Below are 26,282 nucleotides of genomic sequence, written 5' to 3'. Positions count from 1 at the left end.
CTTGTTATGAAAGTTTCCAAATATGATTTCCTTGACGATGCATGATTAACTGAATCAACAGCATAAAAAAGACAGCACTCAGAATCTGTAACTTCAACGAGATAGAGCTTTAATACAAAGACCAAGCAGTATATATCATGGGTAAAACAACATATCCAAACGTTAACAAGTCTTTCATATATATATATATATATATATATATATATATATATATATATATATATATATATATATATATATATATATGGTCACTTTTTCTGGACAGTTAAAAACAAAAAAGCATATATATATATAGAAACATTTTTATATATTCATATGTAATTGATAGTATCTATATATATAGTTCACAGTTTATTTATATTACCTTAATATAATACATATATACTGTTAACCATTTCAGAACTTGAATTCTAGGGGTCGTTGATTCTTCCCAGACCTGTGGTGGCAAGTTTGTTGACTAGAGCAAGAGCGTTGCTGGTGATGTAAGACACATTCTGAACACGGTTTTGCAGCACTTTAACGTGCTTCTCATTTTCTCCTTCAAACCCTTCCAGGCAAGTTTCTTCATCGGTGAGTGCTGCACTGATCCACGTGTTCAGGTCCCCCATTTGGGTGCTAAACGTGTTTTTGCTTAGCCTCCTAAGCACACCAAGTGATCTGTGAAGCTCGTCAAGGGCATAGGAAAAACATTCAACACAATCTGAAAGGGCAACTTTGTTTCTTCCCTTCATGTGTCCATGCTTCTTCAATTCTGCAAGATACGCTTTAACATTCTTAACCTCGCCAATGGACACTGACACTCCCGCACGTGCCCACTTGCTAGGGCTTCTTCCAGCAGTGTTGGAGAATTGTGACAGAGAGTGAATACAAAGGCTTTGATACCTTGTCACACTGCAAGCCTCTGTGACATTCTCCTTCCCTTTTGCAAATACCATTTGGCCAGTGCTTGTTAGAAGTGAAAGAAACAATAGAAACAGAAACATAGGATGAGGTAAAGTAATCATTTTGGAGGAAGAAGTTGAAGGACACGATAGAAGGTAAATGTGGTGGTGATGATAGTTTTGTTCCAAGAACAGAAGGTTGTAAAGGATTCAGAAAAGTGTGAGATTTAGCTTTGAAGGTGGAGTATTTAAAAGCAGCATGTTATGTTTCACTTTATGGACTTTTTCTAGAGGGAACTGTTGCGTAGGCATGAGGCTAGTGAGTGCAATTAAGAAAAGGGATATGGGTGATGAAACGAAATATATGGGAAAAGTTAGGAACATGTGAACAGAAAGTGAGTTTCGCACTTGTCATGATAAGCATAACCCGGTTTTGTTACTGTTTGTTTCTGTGTTGATCAATCTCCCATTGATGGTAAACAGGTTATTATATAGGTTAAATGAACTTCTTGAGAGGTTTATGTTTTAAATAAATAATATTTAACTTCCTTATAATATTAATAAAGTAGCACTCATTTTTATATTGGTGTAATTCATTGGCAAATATATTTTGTATAATGAATAGTTGTGTGGAAAAAACAAAGTTGTCAAACATTAATTTATGCATGTTCGTTGGACAAAAATCATGGGAAACTCAGATGCAATGCAGAAGGTCAAGGCTACCAACAGTATGATGACTACATATCTAACTCCATTACACGTGGTGTGATGTATATATGATGACTACATTACATGGTTAGGGTGCCAAACTCCATATCTAACTCCCACATAGAAACCAGTTTTAATGAATATGTCAGCTACAACAGTTCAATCATTTAACATGTATGGAAGAACAACTTTTTCTGATAAATTTTCAACACTGTTCATTCCGTTAGTGCAGCCAACCAAAGTAATATTAAAACGTGGGGAAACAGGCTCTATCATGTGGAAGAACCAAAAAATTCAAGCAAAACATTGTGTATAAACTTGTATATATGTTGTCAAGCCTAACAAGTGCATCGGTAGAGAACAGCAGAAGGTAGATGAAGGATTTCGATCTGGTCATTCGTTAGTAAGTTGAAAAAAATCTTTGAAAGTTTCATCTGCTACTGTAGATAGAACGTTAATCTTGATGAATTGTCAATGTAAATCACGCAAAATGAACAAGTTTGATGGAAGTAAAAGAAGGAAGAGTATGACAAAGAAAAAAAAAGGTAATTAAATTATTCATATTTAAGGTAATTTAAATATTTTATATTGATTAAAAATAAATAAGATGATTCATATATATAAGCAACAAAATCAATAAACATAATTAATGTTGTTTGTAAGCCGACAAGTGAAAGGTAAAGGAGGTGGAAGAACATCAAGGAAAAAATAATATTGGAAAGATTTTATAGCTAATCTAGATTAATCTTAATTAACTAGAAGAACGACGTTAGCTTTGTTAAAAAAATAAAAATTCATTTAATAAAAAAGTATAAAAATAAATCTAAGTATATGACAAAATTATTAATTAAGTAAACTTTAATTAAATTTAAACGTATTAATTTAATTTAAAAAATAAAAAAGAGAGAGGGCAAAGATAGAGAAGGTGGTAGTTTGGTAATTTAGGGTTGGTAGAAGGGAAAGAGGGTTTGAAGTTGTAAGAAGCAGTGAGATCAGAGAGCGAGAGAGAAAGAGAGACAATGGCGTCAGGCTGGGGAATTACAGGCAACAAAGGTCGGTGCTACGATTTCTGGATGGATTTCAGCGAATGCATGTCTCGCTGCCGAGAACCCACGGATTGTGGTCTTCTCCGTGAAGATTACCTCGAGTGCCTCCACCATTCCAAAGAGGTATTTTCCCTAATCCTCCCCTCTTTTTAATTCCCCTTTCGTTTATCGCATCCACGAACTTCCTTTTATCCAATCTGTAATTCTTACTTATATTCTTTCATCTCGTTTGCCAATCCTGTTGATGTCCGTTGCACGGCTTCGCTTCTCTTCTCTTCTCATCTCTCTTTCCCTTTACTTAGATCGCCTTTTGTGGTTTCCTCTTGTCTTTGGGATCTTGTATTGTTGTTGATTCGATTAAACTATCTCGAACGGAAGAGACGGCTGAAGAAGTGTTTAACCTAGAATTTAATTTGCTAGTTCCCCGCTTGCATTTCTGCTTGTATCACACCGGAAAGTTGAGATGGGTGTGGCGTTTAAGGATTGTCACTATTATGATGAAAAAGGAACTGAGTTTTCATATAATTTATTTTAATGATTGAATAAGTTCGTTCTCTTTACTTGTAAGGTAAAATGTATTTGATTAAATTGGGCACTGTTACTGTGAAAACCTTTTAATAGCTGGTTTAGTTGTGGAATATAATTCTCCTCAGCGACGTTAATACAAAAAATAGAGTAAAAAGAAATCTTGTAAATAGAGTAAAAAGAAATCTTGTAGCTCTTCGCTCGTAATTGATCTAAAACTACTCAGATCTTTTGTTGTTTTCTTTTATTTTTATACATGTTATCTAGTAGCAGTTTAATTGATCAACTAATTGAGCAGTGTCAGGATGAGATTGATATTGTGAAAGGACTCGCAATCTATGGTAAAGCATTGAATTTCTTCATGCACAGTTAGTTTCATCCCATCCATTCTCTCCATGTGTCCAGTTTTTGTCTCTTCGAAATTAGGCCTTTGGTAATCAAGTATGGGTACTGGGAGAGATATTTCTTTATTCTATGCCTCTGGCTCCAATTCAAATTTCGTATGCTGTGCTATTAACATATTCATGTTGTATTTTTATTTGATGTTAATATGAAAATTTTTGGTTGGCCTTGAAAGTTTCAACACATGGTTTTGTTTAAATCTTGTAAAGTTATTTGTCTTTTTCCCTGCAGCAATCAAATGTTAAATTCTATCTTAGTCTTGGAGTTCCCAATGAATTGAAAACAACACTGGGTTTGTGCTGATTACTTTAGATTCTCTGGTTTCGTTTTGTTTCTCTTTGTCGGCAACTGTGTTCTTCTTTAGTGTGTGTACCAAAAGTATTTGTTGCATAACTGAATTTGCTCATAGATTATGAACTTCAAATACGACTGGACTTTAAATATTTGATTTGACAGTAAGCCTGTTAAGTTCTTAAATTTGTTTCTTCTCTTGCTTTCTCAACACATTTTTTATATTTATCTTTTGTAGCTCATATGGTGGTTTTACCTAATTAACAATGGATAATGGGATATCAGTTGTTTGCAATTTGGCTGAACTCAGTGCTTAAAATTATTCGTAGACCCTTGTATATACAACTCAGAATGTACAATCCTGTGGTTGACTGACAATAGTATGCTGTTTAATTTCAGATTTCTAATGTTATTATAGTATAAGGCTGTTTAATTATAACTTCGTAAGTTCAGAAACTTTCATGTGGTTGAGGAACTCAAAAATCCTAATATAGTGTCTAGAAGAATTACAGACTTTCACGTGGTCGAGGGACTCGTAAATCCAAATAAACTTCTATGAATTTCAGACTTTTGTGAAGAATTACACATATTAATCACCCTTATGTCATTATATTCACAATTCATAGTGGCGTGTCTTTAATGAAAATGTTGGCCAAAGAAATCAATCAGAGTGGATAAAGCTGTGTTTTTTTTTCTTATTCTGTAAACCATGGGATAACCTTGTGTCACAATATTATTTCCTTGACACCCTTTCATCCCATTATCTACCTAAAAATTGCTTATGCTCTGCATCGACCACCAAATGGGAAATAGAACAAAAAGTGATGTTTGTAACTTAAGTTTCGGTATTTTTTTCTCTCTATATTGCCCCTCAGTGCATCAAAAGCACGCCCATAGATATTTTATCTTTTTATACGAAAGGATAACTCGGGGAATGATTACTTTGGGAGGCAGTGAAGACCATGCTTCCCATAAGAATCAGAATATGGTGTGAAAGTTGTAGAACCTGTTTGGGAAACTAAGGGTAATATGGATGTTGAAAATTACTAGAGTAAACTTTAGGCATAAAGAATTCCCGATTTCATAGCTCTCGTACCTATAATGTTTTCTCAATGAAACATTCTTTTCTACAGTTATATGCCCTGGTATTTTAGTTCAAAACTTGAAAGCAACTGAGAATGTCATATTATTAAAAAAAATTGACAATTTTTACTTTGCCCAAGCAGTGATGGGAATTGACTTTCTTCTCCGAATACAGTGTTGTTTTACACTCCGTGTAAACCTTTTAATACGGTTGGATTTGATAGACGGATAAATTACTGACGTTGATTTTGTTATTTCATGCAGTTTCAACGACGTAACCGGATTTACAAGGAGGAACAGCGCAAAATAAGGGCTGCTGCCAAGAAAGCCAAGGATGATGGGGTTGTTAAGGAACATCATTAGCACCCGTTGTCAACATTTTCAATTTAAGCTCTGAACGATTATTTTGTTAAAACGTTTGTAATTTGCTTGGATCGGTATTCCTGCATATTCTGTCGGCCCATATTTTAACTTGAGTTTGCAGACTTCATTTTCCCTGTGCAATAATCCAGAGATCATCTTGGAACTGCAAATTAGACCATAAGTTTGCTGAGTTTGGTAAATGTCTTTTGAAATGCAACCGTGATGGCTGATAATTGAAATCCACGAAAAGAAAATATCTACAGCATAAAATTTTATTTGGGTTTGCGTAATAATATTTTGCCTTTTTGTTAATATATTTTTCTGCAAAAAAAAATTGTATCTTTTACCAAATACAAAAATGTGAAAAACTCTCTTAACCTAAAGTGAAATAGAAAGCATCCAGACCAAAATAATTGTCTTTTTGAGCGTGGAAGTTATCGTTTTACTTATAAACAAATAGGTTATAAATTATTTTTATTCCTCATAAAAGGATAATATTATAATTACAAAGATAAAAACAAAAGATAAATATTACAAATATAATAATAACATATAAAGATACAAAGTAATAGCTATTTATCTAATATTCATATTACAAAGATAATAATTACATATTTTCTTTTTTATTAAGTACTGAAAATATTCAACATGGAAAACAATAATGCAACACGCTAGACTAGATAATAAATTTACGTGTGATGCTAGATTTTACTATATGGCAATAACTAAACACATTTTGAGATATCTAAAGGGTACAGGTGATCATGGTTTGTTGCTTGCAAAAAGGTGCTAACGAGATTTAAACAAATATATCATCATTTTCTACTTTTGATTAGTGTGACGACAAAATGATGAAAATAAAAAAACAAGTGATTATTTGTACAAATACTTGAATGATGTTTAAAAAAAGTGAATTATTGTAGCACTTTCTTTTCATGTGAGATACAGTATTTAACATCTTCAAAAGTTGTATGTATAAACTTATAGTTAAAGAGATAGATGAAAATTTGAAATTGAAATATAAAAATCCAATTAAACTATTTCTTAACAACAATTTAGCTATGAATTTGTCCAAAATTGAATATTTCTACAAAAATAAACATATGGCAATAAAATTTCACTTTCTTAAAAAAAACATGTAAACAAGGACAAACTAAAAACATCTCGTATATTTGTCAGAATAGACTCTATTGAATTATTTAAGTTAAAAAATGACATTGTATAATAATTTAAAATAAACGAGGTTAATTGCTCAAAAGAAACCCAGATAGAAAATATACACTTTCATCATTTTATACAAATAACTATATTTATGTATACTTTAATATTATAGACGAGAAAACTTCTATTATCCCATTTATTTTGTGTGGATGTGTGTTTTTATGTTTTTAGTTTGTTCTCAGTAGGACACGTGGATTGAGCACATTCGCATATTTTAAAACTAATGCCGATGAGAGATTGGTTATAAAAAAAGTTTAAATATGTTTTTCTTCATGGTATTTTTTCATATATTTTTACTTTTAAAATTGTTTATACTGATATGTTTTGATTTCAATATTAGATATTAAATAAATTTAATTAAAATAATTAAATTCGCATTTTCATAAAATTGAAAGGCTAAATTAAACTAGAATTTAAAAAAAAATCACTAAACGTTAAAAGAAAATAAAAAAGTTAAAACAAACATAATAATATTACCTACATGCGTTTTCTTTCAAAAATTAAATAAATAACACAACTCATTCATCGTGTACTTTTATTTTTATATATTATCATTTATGCATTTTATCATTTTACTTACAATTTTTCTCATACGCTATAACTTTATTTTCTAAATTTTATATATTTTACATTGCATATCACATTAACTATCAATATAAGTGTCACGTTATTATCGCGTAAATATTGCAATTTTACATTATAGTAGTCTACTAAACGGGTAAATAATTAATAATGAAAATTAACCCCTCAATTTACAATAATCAATTTGGTAAAATAAGAAATAGTTAGAAAATATGTATGTCAGATTTGAGAAAAAAAAAGGTTGGAGTGATTTACTATAGAAGAGAATTTGCAAGGATGGATTTGCGTGGTAAATGGTGTTCGGTTGATGTGATTTGCAACGACGGAAAAACAGTTAAATGGAGTGATTTGCTCGAATTATTACTTTTTCAGCATCTTCCAACTTTGCAAAGATTTGCGATGATTTGTAATGAAAAGTCACATATGTCCCTGTGTTATTTGTATAATTCCACGAGCATTGAAAAAAGCATGCATAATATACATACACGTATTAACGTATTCGGTTCCATTTTTTTCGTACTCGATTCCAACAATTGCATTGTGCTATCACGAGTGATATTAGTGTGGCTTCCCATGTGACGAGTTTGGACTGAATGAGGCATGCTTTTGCAGCGTGGTTCAGCATGGCATAGTGTGTCCTAGCGAGATTCCCTAGTTGAGACAACCATTCACTGCAAAGAAGAGTTTCGTTTTTGAATTTCAAAAAGAAACTCTGACCATTAACACCGTTAATAAAACGATGTTGGTAGATAAGTTGGGTGTGTTTACTTAGCAAAGCTTTGCGCGAGTGAGAGTTGTGTGTGTGCTGAAAAAATCTGAGAGTGAGCAGTTGTGGAGAACTTGAGGTGAGGTCATGTTTCTGGCACACATTTACGTGGTTGTTGCAGGTTGAAGACCTCTAGAAGTGGTGAACATTGAAGACAAGGGTGTTTGGAGGAGGAAGAAGGCGGTTCATGATGACCACGACAGCGGATGAAGAAGACGAAGGAGGAGGAAGAAGGTGATTGATGATGACGACGCGAGCGGATGAAGAAGATGAAAGCTTGAAGCAGAAGAGATGTTGATGTATTCGGATCCAGGGTGAAGTGTATCCGGATCCAAGGTTAAAAGGTTTTGGTTTGTAGGTGTATTCGGTTACATTGTTTCACGTATTCGGACCCATATATGTATGAGGGTGGTGTACGACTTGGTATCTAGTTGTGCGGATGGAAGCTCTGTGTTGTGATTCCAGCAAGCGGTTCCCCATAGCTGGAATAGTGGCTCCGTCGGCAAAGGTGAAAGTGCAGAAGCGTGTAACCGGCCGTCCGTGGGGTGATGTTGTTATGATCTCGGTGGCGTGGCTGTCGAACGTCTTCATCCGCCATGGAAGCAACGGTGCGCGAAGGTTGACGACAACGCCGCAGAGGATGGAGGTGTGTTGTTACAACCACCATTCGATAGAGACATGTGGAAAAATCGACGACGACGGAGACCAGGGAGATGTGTGGCATGGAGAAGAGGATGAAGGGTCGTGTGGTGGACGAAATGTGGTGGTCCTGGAATGCAGGGTAAGAGTATGGAGGAAGCAATAATATAGTGAGGTTGATGGGGATGGAGGTGGGATAAGGTGGAGTACGACGGTTGTGTGGAGGGTGAAGGGCAACGTAGAGCAATGTGTTGTGGCGTACGGGTTGGCCGGATATGGCTTCCATTAAACTGTACATGGACGAGGAATCACATAGGGACACAAGTTGTTTTTCGAAATGGATTTTTATGGCAGCAGGCTTAACCATTTGTATGTGTTTGCAGGTTTTTGTAACAATATATTAGAATTGGGAAGCAACGCAGTATTTGATGGAGGTGAATTGAGGAATAACTAATTTGTCCAGGTTAGGGAGATATATTGTGTGCATTTCCTTTTTTTTTATTATTAAAGACAATCTTGTTCTTTTGAATGTGTAGCTTAGTAATGAACTTCGTCTTATACTAATGATTAGAGGTTCAAAAATCTTGGTGGCTGTATGTTAATAATTTTGACGCATTAAGTAGTTGAGCTTGCTAAGTTGTTGTGTTCAGTCATTGTGTGGAGTTCCTTGAAGTCGCATGTAGGGTGAATTGAAGGTAGATATTTGACAAACTAATTTATTTTTTTCACCCAATATATGATATAAGATATGAATCTCTTTTTTCAACAGGTTTGGTTTGGTTTGGAATTGTCACTCATTTATTTGAATATTGACAATTGAAATTAGTATCTTATTGGGATCTTACCGTGATTGCGTTTTCAATCTTCCTTCAAATATTGGATCAAATCTCAAATTAAAGCTTCCTAAGTTTTTTCAATAGGTATGTTTCATATTACTATATTTAATTATTATGCATGATTGTGGTTTATGTAATGAATAAATATAATGAATTTTGTTTAATTATGATATGAATGCATGAATATTGTTAATTAGGATATGAATATATGAATTTAATGATATTGTTCATTTTAGTTGTATGTATAAAGTTCATAAATTGTATGTATTTTGTTAAGTAAATATAGATGGAAGAAGAATTAGATTTATCATATTTGGACCGTGAAGATATAGATGATGATGTGGTTGGTGTAAACTTCAATATTATCACATTGATACGTCAACAATTATAAATAACCACTTCATTGGCTGCTCTAACAATGTTATGCATTGTTGTGTTATGCATTGTTGCACAAGCGTTGAGTATCTCGAATAAGTACTCCAGTGATTCGAGTAGTGTAAGCAATTACATAGCAGACAGAGACCGTCGTAGGGAGCAATTAATGTCATATCTTGTGCATACAAATCGGTGCCGCGACATTATTAGGATGGGTCCAGAGCCATTTATTAATCTTTGTGAGAGACTAAGATCAACTGGGTTAGTTAAGGACATCATTCGGTCGACATTGGAGCAACAAGTTGCTTAATTTCTTCATATAATTGGCCATAATGTTAAGAATCGAAGTGTCGCATTTTTCTTTCATCGATCTGGCTCGACGGTTAGCAAACACTTTCACAATGTGTTGGATGCTATCTTAACTTTGGAATACGTGTTTCTAATTCAATCCTCAGGAAATGAGGTCCATCCATACGTCTTGAAAACCAATCGATTTTACCCGTACTTTAAGGTACTCATTTCAACATATTTGTAGATGTTGTATGATGGAAGGATGATGACAAATTGTGAGTTTTATAAGCACTTGTTATTTGTATGTTTAGGATTGTTTAGGGGCCATAGACGATACTCATGTTCATGTGAAGGTGCCAAGATGTGATGCTCCGAGATTTCGAGGAAGAAAAGATTGGCCAACTCAAAATGTGTTTGCGGCTTGTGATTTTGACATGAAATTCACATACGTTCTTGCTGGGTGGGAAGGCACTGCATATGATTCAAGAATTTTAAAAAATGCTCTTGATCGAGATGATCCGATGGTTATCCCCCAAGGTGAGTGTGTACATTGCGATGTTCAACATTTTCTTTAGTAGTGACTAATTACTTGTATATGTGAAAAATTGTAGGAAAATATTATATCGGTGATGCTGGATTTATGTTGAAAAACACAGTCTTGACTCCATATAGAGGCGTAAGATATCACCTTTCTTTAACACACAATGCACACGGACTGGAACCACATCAATAGGGAAAGCAAATTCAGAGAAGGAATACAAACACTAACTATTTTCAAGACAGTTGTTACTAATTTTAAGTGTAAGAACCCCAATTCATTTGCGTATAAAAATCCTTAATTTTCTAACCACAACAACCCTAATTTCATTCGCGTCAAAAATTCAATTAACACATGTCATCAAACAATTAATCACATGTGGCAAGAGATAGGAAGCAAAGATGTGAACACACGTGGACAAACGTTAGCCACATCAGCTGGTTTTTAACGGTGTTAGTTTTGGAGGACCAAAAATTAAGGTTTCCTTAAGGAGGATGACTAAAATGTACTTTACTTTAAAAGAGGGACTAAAAACAAATCCGCTTGATAGTTGATGAACTAAAAACATATTTAACCCTTATTTTTTTTAATGAATATGTAATATTTGGTAAAGATCTTGATATATATATATATATATATATATATATATATATATATATATAATTAATTGAATTAAATTTTAGCATTAAATGTATGAAAAATACCAACTAATGCTTTAATGATACTAATTAACATATTAATAAAATAGTATATATTTATATAACATATTTCTTTAAAAATTAAAATACTTTTTTTAATTAATAATAGTTTTTTAGTAAATTTTTCTTATTATATTTTTATAATTAATAATTTTAGATATTAAATATTATTTATTTCTTTAATATAAATAATTTTGTTAAATTAATTATATTTTTTTTGTGAAATTTAATATTTATTGATTAATCTAATATAATTAGAAGAGGAAGGAAAGAGCTTCAATTTGATTAATTAGATTTTAAATAAAAAGATGTCTAAAACCCCTTTTAAAAGAACACGTGGTTCAAATTCAACCTGTTTTAGAAAATAGTTCAATTTTTTTAAAACAGATTTGTTTACAAACTAATTCAGTATTTTGCAATTTACAAAGTTGGTTTAAATGTTTTATTAGGAACACCACTACAATTAAGTAAATTAATTTTAAATAAAATATTCTACAAATTTAAGAAAATGATCTAAATTCAGTGGATAATTTAAATTAAGAAAAACACTTATAGAGGTTTTAAACACAATATATATATATATATATATATATATATATATATATATATATATATATATATATATATATATATATATAAAGTGGTAAATAAATATCCAAAACAAAGTGTGAGAATTATACACGTGCGACCACAAGCGTGCCGGCCTTGTAGTATAAGAAGACACAACTTTTCTCCTCCCATTTCCCTCTCGTGTGTCGGACACTAAAATCAAAAACCCTAACCTCTCTCAACCTTTCACGGCAACGCCACCGATTCCAATCCCCACTTATCGAAGGTGAGTCCTTCTCCGCCAATTGCACTCCTCACTGCTTCTTTACTCTCACTTCTTTCTATGCGAACTCGAATTTCGATTTCGGTGATCCCCTTCCCGTTTTTTTTGTGATGTTCTTTTCAGAATTTTAAATTTCTCGTTCAATTACCTTAACTCTGGTTTTTTGCTTCACTGGGTTTTGTATTGGACACCAGGGCATACTGAATAACATAAATGTTTATTTAATTTTAACTTGTTTTTGGTTATTTTTCGATTTTGTACGGCAGAAAAAATGAGTAGACGCTCGAGCAGAACTGTCTACGTTGGGAACCTTCCTGGTGACATCCGTGAAAGAGAAGTTGAAGATTTATTTCTGAAGGTGCGTTGATAGTTTTTGCTAGGTCTGCAGTTTGATCTGAAATGTTTTGTTGGCTGTTGGCTGATGGGAGGTGGCTTAGACATCAATAAATAAGGGTTGGGTATGGAAGTGTTGGGGGAATTTTCTAAGATTAACGTTTTTATGTATTTGGGCTTGAAAGTTATTAGCTTGCTAGGATCTATTCCTTATTTTTGTTTCTTCCGCTATTTGAGGATTTTGTTTGGTTTATTAAGGCTGGGAGTGAATCTCATTTTAGTCCCTGAGATTGTATGCTTTGATTTCGAAGGAGTGAATCTCATTTTAGTCATTGAGGATGTATGCTTTGATTTTGAGAGCCGTCATTTTGGTCCTTGATGTTGTGTGTCTGGTGCCATTAGCTACTCTTGTGTTGCCAGGTTTCTATGTTCAATTCCCCGTAAAAGCTAATACAATTCACTCCAGACAGATCCATGTCCATCTTTTTTAGTTGGCGAGATAACAGGCTGTTTATAAAGTGAGATTCACTTTTGTCTTTGATTTTAATAACAAATGTAGTGGATAACAACTAAGGTGAATGATTTTTGCCAAGTCAGAATGGCTTACAGTGAGGTTATTGTGAAGTTAAGGGACTATGGTGATCAGGGACTGCAGTGATCAATGTTTAGAATTAAAATGGGTCAAAACTATGTTATAATAATGAATTCTAATTGCAAAAAATACTACAATGCAATTTTTCACGGTCCCCTTTGGGACATTGTATATCGGATGTGCTCCTGATGTGACTGTTGATGATTTTTTGTTGTTTGCTCTCTATAATTAATGTTCCGTGGGAATGTTTATTAGTCTCTTTCATAATTGCGGGCTTTCTTGTTGTTTATGCCTAATTAACTTTTTCACGTTGTAGTATGGACACATAACTCACATAGATCTAAAGGTTCCCCCAAGACCCCCCGGTTACGCATTTGTAGAGGTGAGTTTGGAGACACTTAGAGTCTCATAAATTTCTTTTCCTCCCTTTACGCAATATCTTGACTTATGCTGATTATTGCAGTTTGAAGATGCTCAAGACGCTGAGGATGCAATACGTGGACGTGATGGCTATGATTTTGATGGGCACCGGTTACGGGTTGGTTATTTCTCAATCATATGCTTCAATATTATGATAACTATAACAAATTAGAAGTGGTGAGAAACAAGATGACTTTGCATACCTCACCAACACTGTAACTTGTATCCTTATAGGTGGAGCCTGCACATGGTGGACGTGGTCATTCATCCTCAAGAGATCGACACAGCAGTCACAGCAATGGACGGGCTGGACGTGGGGTATCCAGACGCTCTGAATATCGGGGTGTGTATATATTTGAAATATTTATTGCTTTTCATAATTCTCAAATGTGGCTTTTTCAATCCCTCCATCACGGGCAATTTGGGAAGGGAAGCCCTGCCTTTGGCACTCCATGGGGTGCAATGGGTATATGGTTGGATTCTTGGCCATCTGCCGCCATCCACCATTGATAACATTGTATCAGATATATTAAGACTCTTGTTACGTTTCTAAATTTTCCACTGAACCTTGTGCAGTTCTAGTCACTGGATTGCCCTCTTCAGCATCCTGGCAGGATCTTAAGGTGAGCTGTTGAAAAGAGTTATTGTTGTTCAATCATGTTCTATTGGATTATTTTTCAGGGTGTTTATGAATATTGTCTCAAAACAATGCTTTTTTATAAATGCAGGATCACATGCGCAAGGCAGGAGATGTTTGCTTTTCCCAGGTCTTTCATGATGGAAGGGGTATGTGACACTTGGATGAAGTTTCTGGTTCATAATTGTGCTAAGATGGTTTGGATGTATTGGTATTTAAACAGTTTTTATACTATATTTTATTTTTTTTATGCATCCGAATATCTTCCTTTTGTCTTGGTTCTATTTACGAGAGTTTGCATTTGAGCCTGCAGGAGTCTGAGAGATTATGTTCTTTGTTACTTTGTGGTTTATATTGTCTGCTGTAGGCTTTGATGTCTTAATTATTATGTTATTTTTCAGGTACTACTGGTATTGTGGATTACACAAATTATGATGATATGAAATATGCTGTGAGTTACTTATTTACCATGGTTTCATTTATTTATAATTACATCATGGATAGCCAGACATGAGCTTTCAAAATCGTCATCTGTAATTGATGGTATTTTCTTTCACTACAGATCAAGAAGCTTGATGACTCTGAGTTTCGGAATGCATTTTCCAAGGGTTATGTTCGAGTATGACATGGATTTGACGTTTTGTAAGTTTTATTTTTTTAGTGCATGCTACTTCTGCTGATTTTCCTTTTTCTTTTACCTCCATATAGGTGAGGGAATATGATTCAAGACGGGATTCATCTAGAAGTCCTAGCCGGGGCCCATCTCATTCTAGAGGAAGAAGCTATAGCCGAAGCCGTAGTTACAGTCGGGACCGGAGCCAAAGGTCTATACAATATTTATTTTAAATAAAAAATATTCTATATTTTAATTCATTGTTAACCTGTTGATACTTGTTCTGTATGCAGCAAATCTCCAAAGGGTAAATCATCACAGCGTTCACCACCTGCTAAATCTCCATCAAGATCTCCTGCTGCCCGGTCTCGTTCAAGATCAAAGTCTCGTTCGTTGTCAGGGTATGAAATGTTTTGAAAGTGCAGATTTTTTGACGAATACTAATTGTCTGGCTACTTTTATTTCCAAGTATTATTTTATTCATAAATTATTTGGTATCTCGATGGAAGGACAGTATGGTTGGCCGACTTGATGACTTTACTGATGTGTTTAGAGTTTCATAGCCTCTCCACCAATGTGAAGAGATGAAAAGACCAGAAGAGGCATTTTAATGACTGCACACTGCTAACTTAGGGATTTTTTTTTTGGAATTTTTGATAATGATTAGAATAGGAATAAATAGAGATCATTTGGAATTTATTAAATTAAATTCACGTGCACGATATGGCAAATTTCTTGCATGAATAAAATTAATTTCATTTTGATTTGTCCTTGTGAAGTCAGTTGTTTCAGTCTGTTGTTTGTTTTCTTCGGAATAAAAAACTGGGACTTGTTTCTTTTAACACCTTTCATTAAAATTGAAAGTCATAGAGAATCTTCTTGTAAATAAATTATTTATTATTTCTTCTCTATGAAATTCAGATTTAACATTTTAATTTTTCTGACACAAAACTGTTGTCCCCTTCACATTCCCTCCCTCAGTCAATTTTCCCCTATCTTGCTTTGTCCGGAACTTGGTGAAACTTGCCTCAATGTCAGAGTGTTCTCAGTTTCCTTTTTGCTTTTGTAAAGATTCCTTTGTTTTCTTAACTCTTAGATATGGAAACATGCAGCATACTGGAAATTGGAAATTAGGATCTTGGTGGGATTTGGTTCAATTGTCTGCAACTCATTTTGTTGTGGAGGTATGATATTTTTTAGAATGGGCGACTTTGGATACCTTCACAGTTCATCTGTTCTAATACTTTTAGCATGTAAATGTCCATGGGTGCTAGATTGGGGACCAAGGAGATCATGGATTGCCATATAGAGCTGGATTGTTTATAACCTCCAATGAGCAATAGGGACAATTTCATTACAATTGTGGGCTTCAAGATTTGCCAAGCCAATAGGATGCACCATCTGGATTCTCTGGATTTTGTGGTGCAGTAGGGAAGATTTCTTTTCTCACGATAATTGGTGCCTTAATATGTCGCCCTGAAATGGTCTATTTTTATTCATTTTTCATCATTCTATGCGTATACTTTACCTTTTTTCAGTCTTCTGTGTTGGTCTTTTTATATTTTGTGATGCGTGGTTTTACCTCCTTGGAATATGTTAACTGACATGGAAGAGGCATCAAGGCCGTTGGATCAATTTGATAAGGGAACTTGCGGATTTTAAATTCTGGTTTTTGTGGAACTTTTGCAGATCACGGTCGAGGTCCAGATCTCCATTGCCCTCTGTGAGTGTAACTTAACTTCGTCTCAAGATTATTATTATGTTGTGATTTGCATAATAGAGCGGTTTGTGTGGTTTTTTACTTTTAGCCATGTATTATGGTGAACTTGTATGGCTTCGAAGAATTTTTTTATTACTGCGGGGGTGTGTATTGTACAGAGCCTTAGAAAGCATGTTTTAACGTTTGAGTGCGTTTTGTTTTGAAGTACAAATTTAGGACACTGGGCAATCTTTTTACCCCCCAATTATTTGTATTCTGTGGCAGCGTAATAAAAGTCCCAAAAGGCGCAGTGCTAGCAGGAGTCCGAGTAGGAGCAGAAGCAGGAGTAAAAGTTTGTCTCGGTCTGTATCTTGGAACTCTTATAGTTCTTTGGATGATTTTGTCTATGGGCTCTTTAACTTGGTCAATTTAAATTTTATTTCTCCGGATCTAATCGAGCTTGGTCTTGCAGGTGAGCTGATTGTTCCAATCGACGAAGTTGCGGACGTGGTGAGTGCTACCGCCAAGTTTTCTAGTAAAATTGACATTAGCCATGAAAAACACTTATTTGGTTTTATGTTTGATATTGGATTTGAGAGTTGTGCCTATTGGCGACCTAGTTTTAAATACTGAGGATTTATCAGACCTTAGATTAAGGTAATAGACTGTTTAATGTCAAAAACAGGCACTATTTCCCTGTTACATTGTTGTTATTTGGTTTGAGTAACTCTGACGATAACATATATTGCAAGAACTCTGAATAGTTTATAAGTTTGATTGCTTTCTTGTATACACTTGGAGAAAGGGCTCGAAAACTTTTCTAATCAGGGTTTTGAATCTTAAGGTTGTCTTCGGTTAGAGACTGGGGGAGTACTTATTTGTCAAACTGTCGAATACATGTAGAATTGTTTTTGTTTAGGCACAGTAAAAGCAGATATTGTCTAAAACAGCCTGTGCATTCTTGTATTTTTTAAAATTTGTTAATTAAGTGGATTTAAATTTATTCGTAAAACGATGTAATGGAATATATATAATTGGTATGATATTCTAAAGCATAATATTCGAAAGTAAAATATTCTAGAAAGAATAGGATTCTGAGTAAAATAAAATGTATGTTGTATTTGGGTGGTTGAGTTAGATGAAAGTAAATGTAGGTTAGTGGTAGTAATAGGTTGGGGGGCATAGGCATGCATATAGGGACAAGTTGATTGAGAGTGAGTGAGTGAGATGAGTAGTGGTGGTTGGTCTGTCGTCCTTCTTCTGTGGCTCTCCTTTATCTTTATATCATATCATGTCTTCTCTTCACTCACTCAATCATTCATTCTTCCTCAATTCACTCTTTGCTAAAATGGCCTTCATGTATCAGCCCCCCCTTAGACTGATTACGGCTTCCAGCAAATTAAGTTTTTTTTTTCATAATTATTTTACTATAATTGTTTATTACTTTTAATTATTCATATTGATAACTTGATATTTTAAAATACTATAATATTATTTAATAATGCTTAAGTATTTTAAATGTTTAATTTATTTATTTTTCAAATTAATATGTAGTGAAATATATGTGAACACTTTAATATAAAATATATTTAAATTTTGTTATAGATTTTTAAAATAAAATTTAAATAATCTATATATTACAATTAATATAATCCTTTTTTATTTTTAAATGTTATATGATTTATTATAAACTCATAATTCACCTGTTCATTTTTCATACAATTGCACATTGATATTTTTCTGTCATGATAGTATTTAAGAAAAAAAATGTTATAATAATTAGAAGCTAATATAGTAAAATTATTACCAATGAATTGCTCTATCTTTCGAGTCCAATAACTTTATGCATTTTTTTAAAAATAAGTTACAAAATGAATAATTATTTTTTAGGCGGAAAATCTTATTAAATATATTAAGATAAAAAGAAAAAGAAAAAAGTTCGCGTTAGCAGCTCCTTATTGACACCTATTAAAACTAATTAATTGTTTTCTTTAAGCCGTATTATGTAGTCTTTTTATTCTCAAGTTTCTGCAGGTAGAAAAAGTTGAGTAAACTGGTTAAAATATGAAATGGAAGAAAGATAAGTGGTAATTGTTCTTATGGTTTTTTCATTGATAACTATTCAGGATATTTTCCAATTCATAGACACTAATAATACCTTTCTATGTGATAAGTTCTCATATTTCATTCATAGTGTCAGTGTAACCGTACAGAGGATTATGTTCTGTTTTTCTTTTGTTTTTTTATTTTAAGAATTTTAATTTAAGTAAAATTAATTTCTTAACTAATTATGAACAGTTGTTTATTTATTCCATTATTATAATAAATAATATTAATAAGAAATTGTCGTAATTTTCGTTAACTTTTTTAATTCGAGCAATTTTATTTTTTATTTCTTTTCTTTTTCTCACTTTCTTACTTTCCTAACAAATCGTTAATAAATTCTTCTCCTTACTTAAACTTTGTGTAATTCCAGTTGAACCATTTTTATTTTTTCTTCCAAATTCTCCTGTATTAGTGCAACTAATACTTACCATTGCGTAATGAATTACTTATCTATGCGCAAAGTTTTTCTTTTAAAGGTATGATATAGTAATTAATCGTTTGTCTTATACGAGTTTTATATTTCTAGAGAAAATAATAAATAAATGAAAGTAAACTCGTTTAAAAGTTAAAACTATTTTATGTAAGAATTAATTTGTAAAAAATTTTATATCTATATAATTTTTATTTTTAACTTATATGAAAGCTAATTTTAATTTTATAAAGAGTTAAACTTAATTTTTTTCTTTCTTAAAAACATTTTTTATTAATGTTACATCTTAGTATATTTTATTTTAGTTTTTGGGTAGAGTACTTGATTTGAAAAAAAATCTAACTTATTATTTATTTTGTTAATAGTTGGATACTGAATTAAAATTATCTATAAATTTTAAAAAACATACAAATATTCATATTCATGGATATTTAAATTTTGTTATATATTTTTAAAATACAATTTAAAAAAGTTGCCAAAATATATAAAATTTAATATAATTTAAATTAAAAGTGCATTAGTTTTAATTATAATTATAATTAAATTTAATCTTAAAAATTTAAATTACATTTTAATTTTAATTTTAATTTTTTTTCATTAAAATATACAAACAAATAATATAATACTCATATCAAACTTGCTTATAAATAAATATTAAAATATTTATTATTTATTATTTATAAATACTAAATATTCACTACATATCTTATCTACAGTACTTGTTACATTAGTATTTTTATCATTCCATTGTGAAAGTGACAAAGGATAAAGAAAAGTAATTTAAATTTTTTAATTTATTTTTATTTAATATTTGCTAAGTCGTTTTTAATACAGTGGCTTGTAAATGTTAATTTTAAAAAAATTAAACGATGTTCTACTATAAATTCTTCTTCTATTAGAATATCTAAGGTGAATCTGATTGTGCAACTTACATCTTTAAACTACTTTTTTTTAACATTTTATCTTACAAAAGGAAAATATTTTAAACATTAACATTTAGGTTAATTGTAAAATTTATAAAAATAAATAGCAATTTTAATATTAATGTCAAAATTTTGTGTGGAATATTTAAATTTATCTGACATGTAATATCAGGAAATTGGATTAAGAAGTTTATTTAAACAAGTGAATATACAGAATAGAAAAGATAAGAAAGTTTGTTTGTTTTTTAATAATTTAATAGCATGTAATCACCACCATTAACTATTTTCTATAATATGTCATTTATTCGATATCAATGTATTAAAAACTAAACAATGCATTAAATATATTAAATTAGTATTTAATATATTTTATTAAATGTTTTAAATTTTAATTAATTATAAAATACTTTTTGTGTTCTCAGATAATTACGTAATTAATAACTTTTTTTTGTCTTAGTTAGCATTTATCATATGCATGATGTAAAAAATAATTTAAATTTTAAATAACATCTTTTAAAATGAAAAAGAGAACGGGTAATCCTATTATCGTTTTTAGATTTTATTAAAACTAAGTAATATAACAAAGGGTAGTAGAACATATAAATAAAAGGTTTATGTAAAAAAGAAAGGAAAATTAAAAAAATAATTAAAAATATAATTAAAATATTTTAACGGGCATGAAAAGAAGGAGAGTAACTTAAATATTTTCAATATTGTTTTTTTAATTAAAATTCGAGTTGAGGTTTATCTATTTTCATAATAAATAAAAAAAACTGAATTACTTAACAGTATAGAAGTAAATGACAGTGTATGATATAAAAAAAATAGGACAGATTTGTAAGAATTCTTTCAGTAATATTTGACTTAGTTAATTTATGTGAAGCGATAGTTTTATAGTTAAGAAGAAAAAAAATAATATTTTGAAAGGGCTTTTTTGTGTGGTCCTCATTCGTGAGGTGTGAGTCGCTTTGTGTCCGCAGAATTTAATAATGGAATAAAGGAACGGTTACAATAGAAAAAAGAAAAGAAAGAGAAGTTTGAGATAGAAGAAGATGGTTAGTAAGGAAGAGAAAAACGTGTTCTCCGAACTAACCGACGACATCGTTTTGAACATCTTCTACAATCTCGAAGACGATCCTCGCCACTGGGCTCGCTTGGCCTGTGTTTGCACCAAATTCTCTTCCCTCATAACCGATTTCTGTTGGAAGTCCAAATGCTCCCGCACCATCCCCTCCGACCTCCTCTCCGCCTCCGACCACCCCCCGCTCTCCCTCCACAAGCTCGCCTTCTGCTGCCCCGGCCTCCGTCACGCCGGTCTCCTCTTCGATACTTCCGATTTCGGACTCGAACGGGACCTCGGCCCTGACCTCATCAACCACTCTTCTCCCTCCAATCCTCCTCCGCCGCCACCGCAACCTCAATCTCTACAAACAGTCTCTGATTCTGATACCTCTTCTTGCTCTTCCTCGTGTTGGTCGCTTTTTGATGACCTATACTACGACACGCTCTACGTGGCGACGGAGTCGGAGGCGCCGCGGCTGGCGGAGCCGGTGAGCGCGGGCGTCGTTTCGAATGGCGCGTGCAAGAAGCGGAAGGTATCGCGGTCGTGGCGGTCGCACCTGGCGTCGGGGAGCTGGAGCCTGAGCCGGGAGCAGGGGAGCAAGCTGCTCGGGAGGCAGTTCCGCGACGATATCCTGTACGTTTGCGACTGGCCGGGTTGCGTGCACAAGGAGGAGAAGAGGAAGTACCGCCTCTTTAGAGGCGTTTTCAAGAACTTCAAACGCACTAGGGTTTGGAGAACCATTCACGACGGCAACAAGAGGAAGCTGGATCTGCCCTGCGCCTTCTGCGCCTGCAAATTCACCTGGGATCTCCACTCTGCCTTCTGCCTCCGCCGTGTGTTCGGCTTTCACGACGACGGAGAGCCTGTGGTAAGAGCCTATGTTTGCGAGAACGGACATGTCTCCGGTGCTTGGACCGATGTTCCCATGTACACTTGATTCATTCATTCTCACAACAAGTCTCTGTTTCAAATCTCGTTTAGACTTTCTGTACTGCATTTTTATTTTCAACAATGTATCTTTCTATCTGTCATTTTCATTTCGGAGTTTCTTGCTGCTATAAACACACGAGTGATTCAGCTTCATTCAGATCACGACATTCCATTATTTTAAGCGCTTACATGTCAGATTGCAAATCTTTGCTTGCGAAGTTTCCATCACCAAGTTTCTTTCCCCTTCACGGTTTTCTTTTTCTTTTTATCATCGCTCAAGCTTCTTCTTTCTGTGCTACGTCGATTGCAGAGGAAAATTATTCACTTCCATATTCTTGTTTGTGTTTTGGTCCGAAATCATAATTAGAGTTTAATTAACTTATATTTCATATACTTCATTTAGAATTTGTGAATGATTATTACATCTTTAGCTTACAATTTCATTATGTGATTCAAAGCTTATTATATCAGTTCTTGCTTGATTAGGTTTTTATGGTTTTGAGGAGAGTATCACGGAAAGTTGGGATTTGATTTCCTTTAGAATTTTCATGGCAAATAACTTGCTATCTACACCCATCCTATCTTCACTTCTCCGTAATATTGCTATAAGTGGTCGGGTCCTATCTACTGGTACACTAACCCAATTAAAGTTATTCTAGACTACTTTATTTTTAAAATTAATGAACATATTAAAACTAATTAATAAATTTTTAATTATGATTTACTTGTAGTGAATTTTAATTAATAAAAACTAAGGTTTGTAAAGTACTCGATGGAGAAAATATTTACACTAAACACATCTTAGAAATTAAAATGGTTGTTTTCAATATTCTGTTAGTGTAATCATTGTGAAAATGTACGCACATTTGCTCGAAATTACTCAAATTAGATATTTTTAATCTGTATTAAAAATTTAACAAAGATTAAATGTTCACAAATACAGAAAGGAAAAAACTATAAATAAAGTTTTATTGTTGTGATTGACAGAGATCCATTAAAAGTATGATACATGCATTGAATTCTCTCACATATTTTTACTTGAACATGTGTGCAAAGGACAATCGCAAATCCCCTAGCGGTGCTATTGTTCTTGGAAGTTATTTTATTTCTTAATCTATGATTTTTACAAGGATTTCATTAAGCCACGTCACTCGCTAGGAAAAAAAATCAGCAAATTTGTGGAGAGAAAGTTATCATCTTTTTCTTTTCCTTTTTAAGTTATTAGTTAAATTTCTTTGCTGTTTAGGCTTTTAAAATGAGACTTTAAGACAAATGTGTAAGGGTGTGTGCAATTAACTTTTCTCTTTATTTCATAGAATAAATATCTATTTTTAAATGATTTTGGAAATTACTGTCGGTTTAAATGTTATCATGCAACTAAATTTAGATCACCTTACTTTTTCAAAACCTTTTTCTGACAATAAATCTGATGTCTATTATGTGACACTCATACCTTTGTATATTTATGTTAAATTGTTGATTGGAATTTTATCACATGAACTAAAAAGTAAATAGAACGACTAAAATATGTGAATTAAAAGTACAATTAAGACAAAATTAATTTTCAGAAACAGAAGTGATATTTTTTTAATAATTATATTCACAAGTTAGCTCCCCTGTAAATTTATACAAATATACTCCACAATTACATGTGAGCTTATTCTACTATTTGACTTTGAAATGGGTCCTTTAATATTAAAGAAAAGGACCCGATAAGAGAGATTGAATAATGTGTTTATATTTTAAACATAAAAAGATTTTCGTCAGAGAATAACAATTGTTTCTCGATATTTATTTTCATAAATCTCTGAACAGTTGACTGTATTATTGCACTGCACTTTGTATAAAACCTAACCATAAGATGGAGAAGATATATTCATATTTTGTCACCTTATGTTCGATACTGACCGAATGATCAGGAGTTCAAATTATTTGGATATTGAAGATAGCAAATGTTTTGGACTCACCCTTCAAATATTATCTATAAATCTCCAAAAGTGTATATTCTAACACAAAAATCACAATTAATAACAATGAAACTCAGCAATTCAGAACCTTATCCTTCAAAACTTTCTAACAATATCAAGTGCCCATGTTATTCTTTCATTGTTTCTTCTATCTTGCTAATAATAAGAAGAAAAACAAATCTTCTATGTTTATCCACAAAACCATGACCATTATTGTCAATTGACACTGTTCATAAACCATATACCAGAAAAACAAGTCTATTTGATGTGATGAATCACAACTTTTCACGATTTATATATCGATACACACAACAGTAATATGAACAAACTGCTCTTGAACAAGATAAATCAAGCACCACTGGGAAGAGGAAAGAACATTGTGTTACATACATTATTTGTCGCTTCTAACTAAAGTAAAATGAACCTAAAAGCTCAAATTTAAAGTCTGCTATTCATGAAGAAAAAATATTATGATATATTGCAAACATTTATTTTGCCTTTTGATAATCGATGTAGTGGTATTTGATTGTCGTGCAGACAAAGATATCAGTGTTTGTGCTTTGGCTTCTTCACGATCATGACAGTGCAGTGTGCATGATGAGCACAATAGTCACTTACACTGCCCAAAACAGCCCTGCAAAGTTAAAACCAATCAGAAAGATATTTTGAACCGTAAACACACGTGACCTTCTACACTACCAATGTGTGAAAAAGCAAATACAAAAGACAAAATTTTCAAGCTGGCTTCTGCTGGAAAAAAACAAATACATCACTCATGGATTTAAGGTCTGCTATTTGGTAACAAATACATCACTCATTTTGTTAGCAAATTGGTGCATTTGAGAACGAACACCATTTAGCATATTGTATTATATCTTACCCTCATTCACACATTTCAGAGAAAAGGAAAAATTGTCATACTAGTATCTGGGATCAAAATGTACCTTTTTAGAGCACCATAACCATGACTACCCACAACCAACATTGAAGCATGGTGCTTTTCCACAGCATCGCAAAGAACAATCCTAGGATCACCTTCCATCACGTCCACTGATACGTCATTTACCTGTTTGACTTAGCCATCAGATAACAATTGCAAAGGTATACCCACCCACACATGATATATACCATTTTCATGTTCTTCAACCAAAAAAATGAAGTGAAATTATACAGCATCATCCTGTCTTATCTGTAATTATAAAGGCAAATCTTCACTGCACTATTAGGCAATTTTAACTTGCTTTTCTTTTTATTACATTTCATTACCTCTTTACATCCGACAAGACTAAACTCGCATGGAATCTATTTGATAAAACTAAAGAAAATGTTTCATGTTCATCTGCACTTAGTGACAAAAGATAGAAAAGAAAATTATAATATATCTGATGTGATAAAAGAACAAAAATAAAAAATATATATCGAGTGTCTTTCAGAGATGGAATATCATAGTACTAAAACTGATGACTCGTTAAATAATTGAAGCCATTAAGTAAAACTAATCAACCATGAGATGCAGTCCAAGAATACATAAACCAGCAATCACATATGGGTTAAACTTTGCTACAATATTTCAAACAATATGCATGCATATATACAAATACGTGCGAAGGCTTAAAAATAAGCAAAGTTTGGAAATAGAAAGTGATAGCACATAATTGTTTATCATACGGATTTCTTGTGACATAGATCTTTGGCATTTTCAGTGACTTTGGCAGCTATTCTTCTCAAATCCGCTTCGACAATAGGCAAAACCTCAGAGGCTCCTGCAAAACATTAGGATGTAGTTAAAAGTCGTATAATGGATACTATATCTGAAAGGAACAGGAACAGGAACATCATTGGAATTAATCTGGTACCAGGGCCAACAAAACCAACCGAAGCGGAGACAGAAGGCCTGGCATAAACAAGAAGGAGCTTGAAGTTATGATTAAGGGTTGGCGATAGCAAGTGATCGAGAGTCCACAGGAGAGCGTTGGTGCTGAAATCACTGTCGTCGATTCCAACCACAATCACCTGCTTCTCGGACTCAGTGGTCGCCATGGAAATGCAGTTACAGCAATAGTTGCAGTTTGCAATAAAGCATGTGGCGCTGGGCTGGTATGTGTATGAATTTATTCACATTGGAAAGAAGCGCAGAAGTAGAGGAAGATTTGAATCGAGTTCGTGGGCGAAAAGAGAACAGCATCGTACTATTCGGGATGCTGTTGTGTTCTACATCATTCTAGAATTCACTACTAGGTAAATCAAACTGCGCCCTCCACCGTTTTTAACCTAAACCAACCACGTAACTTTTCCTCCGAATGGGTCATAACTCCATCATTCCTGCCAAGAAACAAGCATCCATTTTCCGAGGACACTAACAAATCTAAATTTTACTACCTTTCTGCTAAATATTCTTTGTTATCAACCTTTTTTTCTTTCAAAAAAAAAACATGCTCTTTTTTCATATGGACCTACGTTTGGTACATGTCTTTCTTAACGGATTAGGTATA

The 26,282-nt window shown here is 33.0% G+C and overlaps 5 protein-coding genes across 8 annotated transcripts; 3 read left to right on the top strand and 2 right to left on the bottom strand.

Annotated features, from left to right (window-relative positions):
* Positions 1 to 265: 265 nt before the first annotated feature.
* LOC124840265 (pectinesterase inhibitor 6-like) lies at positions 266 to 1,167 on the bottom strand. The gene has a single exon (XM_047316289.2). The coding sequence runs from the start codon at positions 1,002 to 1,004 to the stop codon at positions 411 to 413; it is 594 nt and encodes a 197-aa protein (XP_047172245.2). The 5' UTR covers positions 1,005 to 1,167; the 3' UTR covers positions 266 to 410.
* Positions 1,168 to 2,538: 1,371 nt separating this feature from the next.
* Positions 2,539 to 5,426, top strand: LOC148198104 (NADH dehydrogenase [ubiquinone] iron-sulfur protein 5-B-like). Its single transcript, XM_088092052.1, has 2 exons — positions 2,539 to 2,758; positions 5,201 to 5,426. The coding sequence occupies exons 1-2, from the start codon at positions 2,609 to 2,611 to the stop codon at positions 5,297 to 5,299; spliced, it is 249 nt and encodes an 82-aa protein (XP_087948178.1). The 5' UTR covers positions 2,539 to 2,608; the 3' UTR covers positions 5,300 to 5,426.
* A 6,516-nt stretch (positions 5,427 to 11,942) lies between these two features.
* LOC148198103 (serine/arginine-rich splicing factor SR30-like) lies at positions 11,943 to 17,161 on the top strand. Of its 4 annotated transcripts, XR_015779907.1 has the most exons (16): positions 11,943 to 12,080; positions 12,344 to 12,435; positions 13,319 to 13,384; positions 13,466 to 13,540; positions 13,657 to 13,765; positions 13,999 to 14,045; positions 14,151 to 14,208; positions 14,461 to 14,510; positions 14,622 to 14,678; positions 14,768 to 14,883; positions 14,966 to 15,073; positions 15,769 to 15,856; positions 15,947 to 16,156; positions 16,362 to 16,395; positions 16,657 to 16,733; positions 16,844 to 17,161. XR_015779907.1 is itself a non-coding variant. In XM_088092051.1 (14 exons), exons 2-14 carry the CDS (start codon positions 12,349 to 12,351, stop codon positions 16,845 to 16,847), a joined length of 888 nt encoding a protein of 295 aa, XP_087948177.1. In that variant the 5' UTR covers positions 11,943 to 12,080; positions 12,344 to 12,348; the 3' UTR covers positions 16,848 to 17,161. The 4 variants fall into 4 exon arrangements, 1 of the variants encoding a protein (XP_087948177.1); XR_015779908.1 differs by having other exon boundaries at positions 15,785 to 15,856; positions 15,947 to 16,395; XR_015779906.1 differs by having other exon boundaries at positions 15,947 to 16,395.
* Positions 17,162 to 20,844: 3,683 nt separating this feature from the next.
* On the top strand, positions 20,845 to 21,980 carry LOC148198102 (phytochrome A-associated F-box protein-like). Its single transcript, XM_088092050.1, has one exon. It carries the CDS (start codon positions 20,883 to 20,885, stop codon positions 21,828 to 21,830), a length of 948 nt encoding a protein of 315 aa, XP_087948176.1. The 5' UTR covers positions 20,845 to 20,882; the 3' UTR covers positions 21,831 to 21,980.
* A 2,144-nt stretch (positions 21,981 to 24,124) lies between these two features.
* On the bottom strand, positions 24,125 to 26,035 carry LOC148198101 (universal stress protein PHOS34-like). The gene is made up of 4 exons (XM_088115077.1): positions 25,647 to 26,035; positions 25,459 to 25,553; positions 24,735 to 24,856; positions 24,125 to 24,424 (listed from the first exon to the last, which is right to left on the bottom strand). Exons 1-4 carry the CDS (start codon positions 25,828 to 25,830, stop codon positions 24,337 to 24,339), a joined length of 489 nt encoding a protein of 162 aa, XP_087971203.1. The 5' UTR covers positions 25,831 to 26,035; the 3' UTR covers positions 24,125 to 24,336.
* Between the last annotated feature and the right edge of the window lie 247 nt (positions 26,036 to 26,282).

Source organism: Vigna umbellata, chromosome 5 (assembly GCF_029865625.1).
Source record: "Vigna umbellata cultivar VRB3 chromosome 5, Vumbellata_1.0, whole genome shotgun sequence".
In the NCBI taxonomy this organism is placed as follows: Eukaryota; Viridiplantae; Streptophyta; class Magnoliopsida; order Fabales; family Fabaceae; genus Vigna; species Vigna umbellata.
Note: the sequence above shows the minus strand (reverse complement) of the source record. Positions and strands in the feature narration are given on the sequence as shown.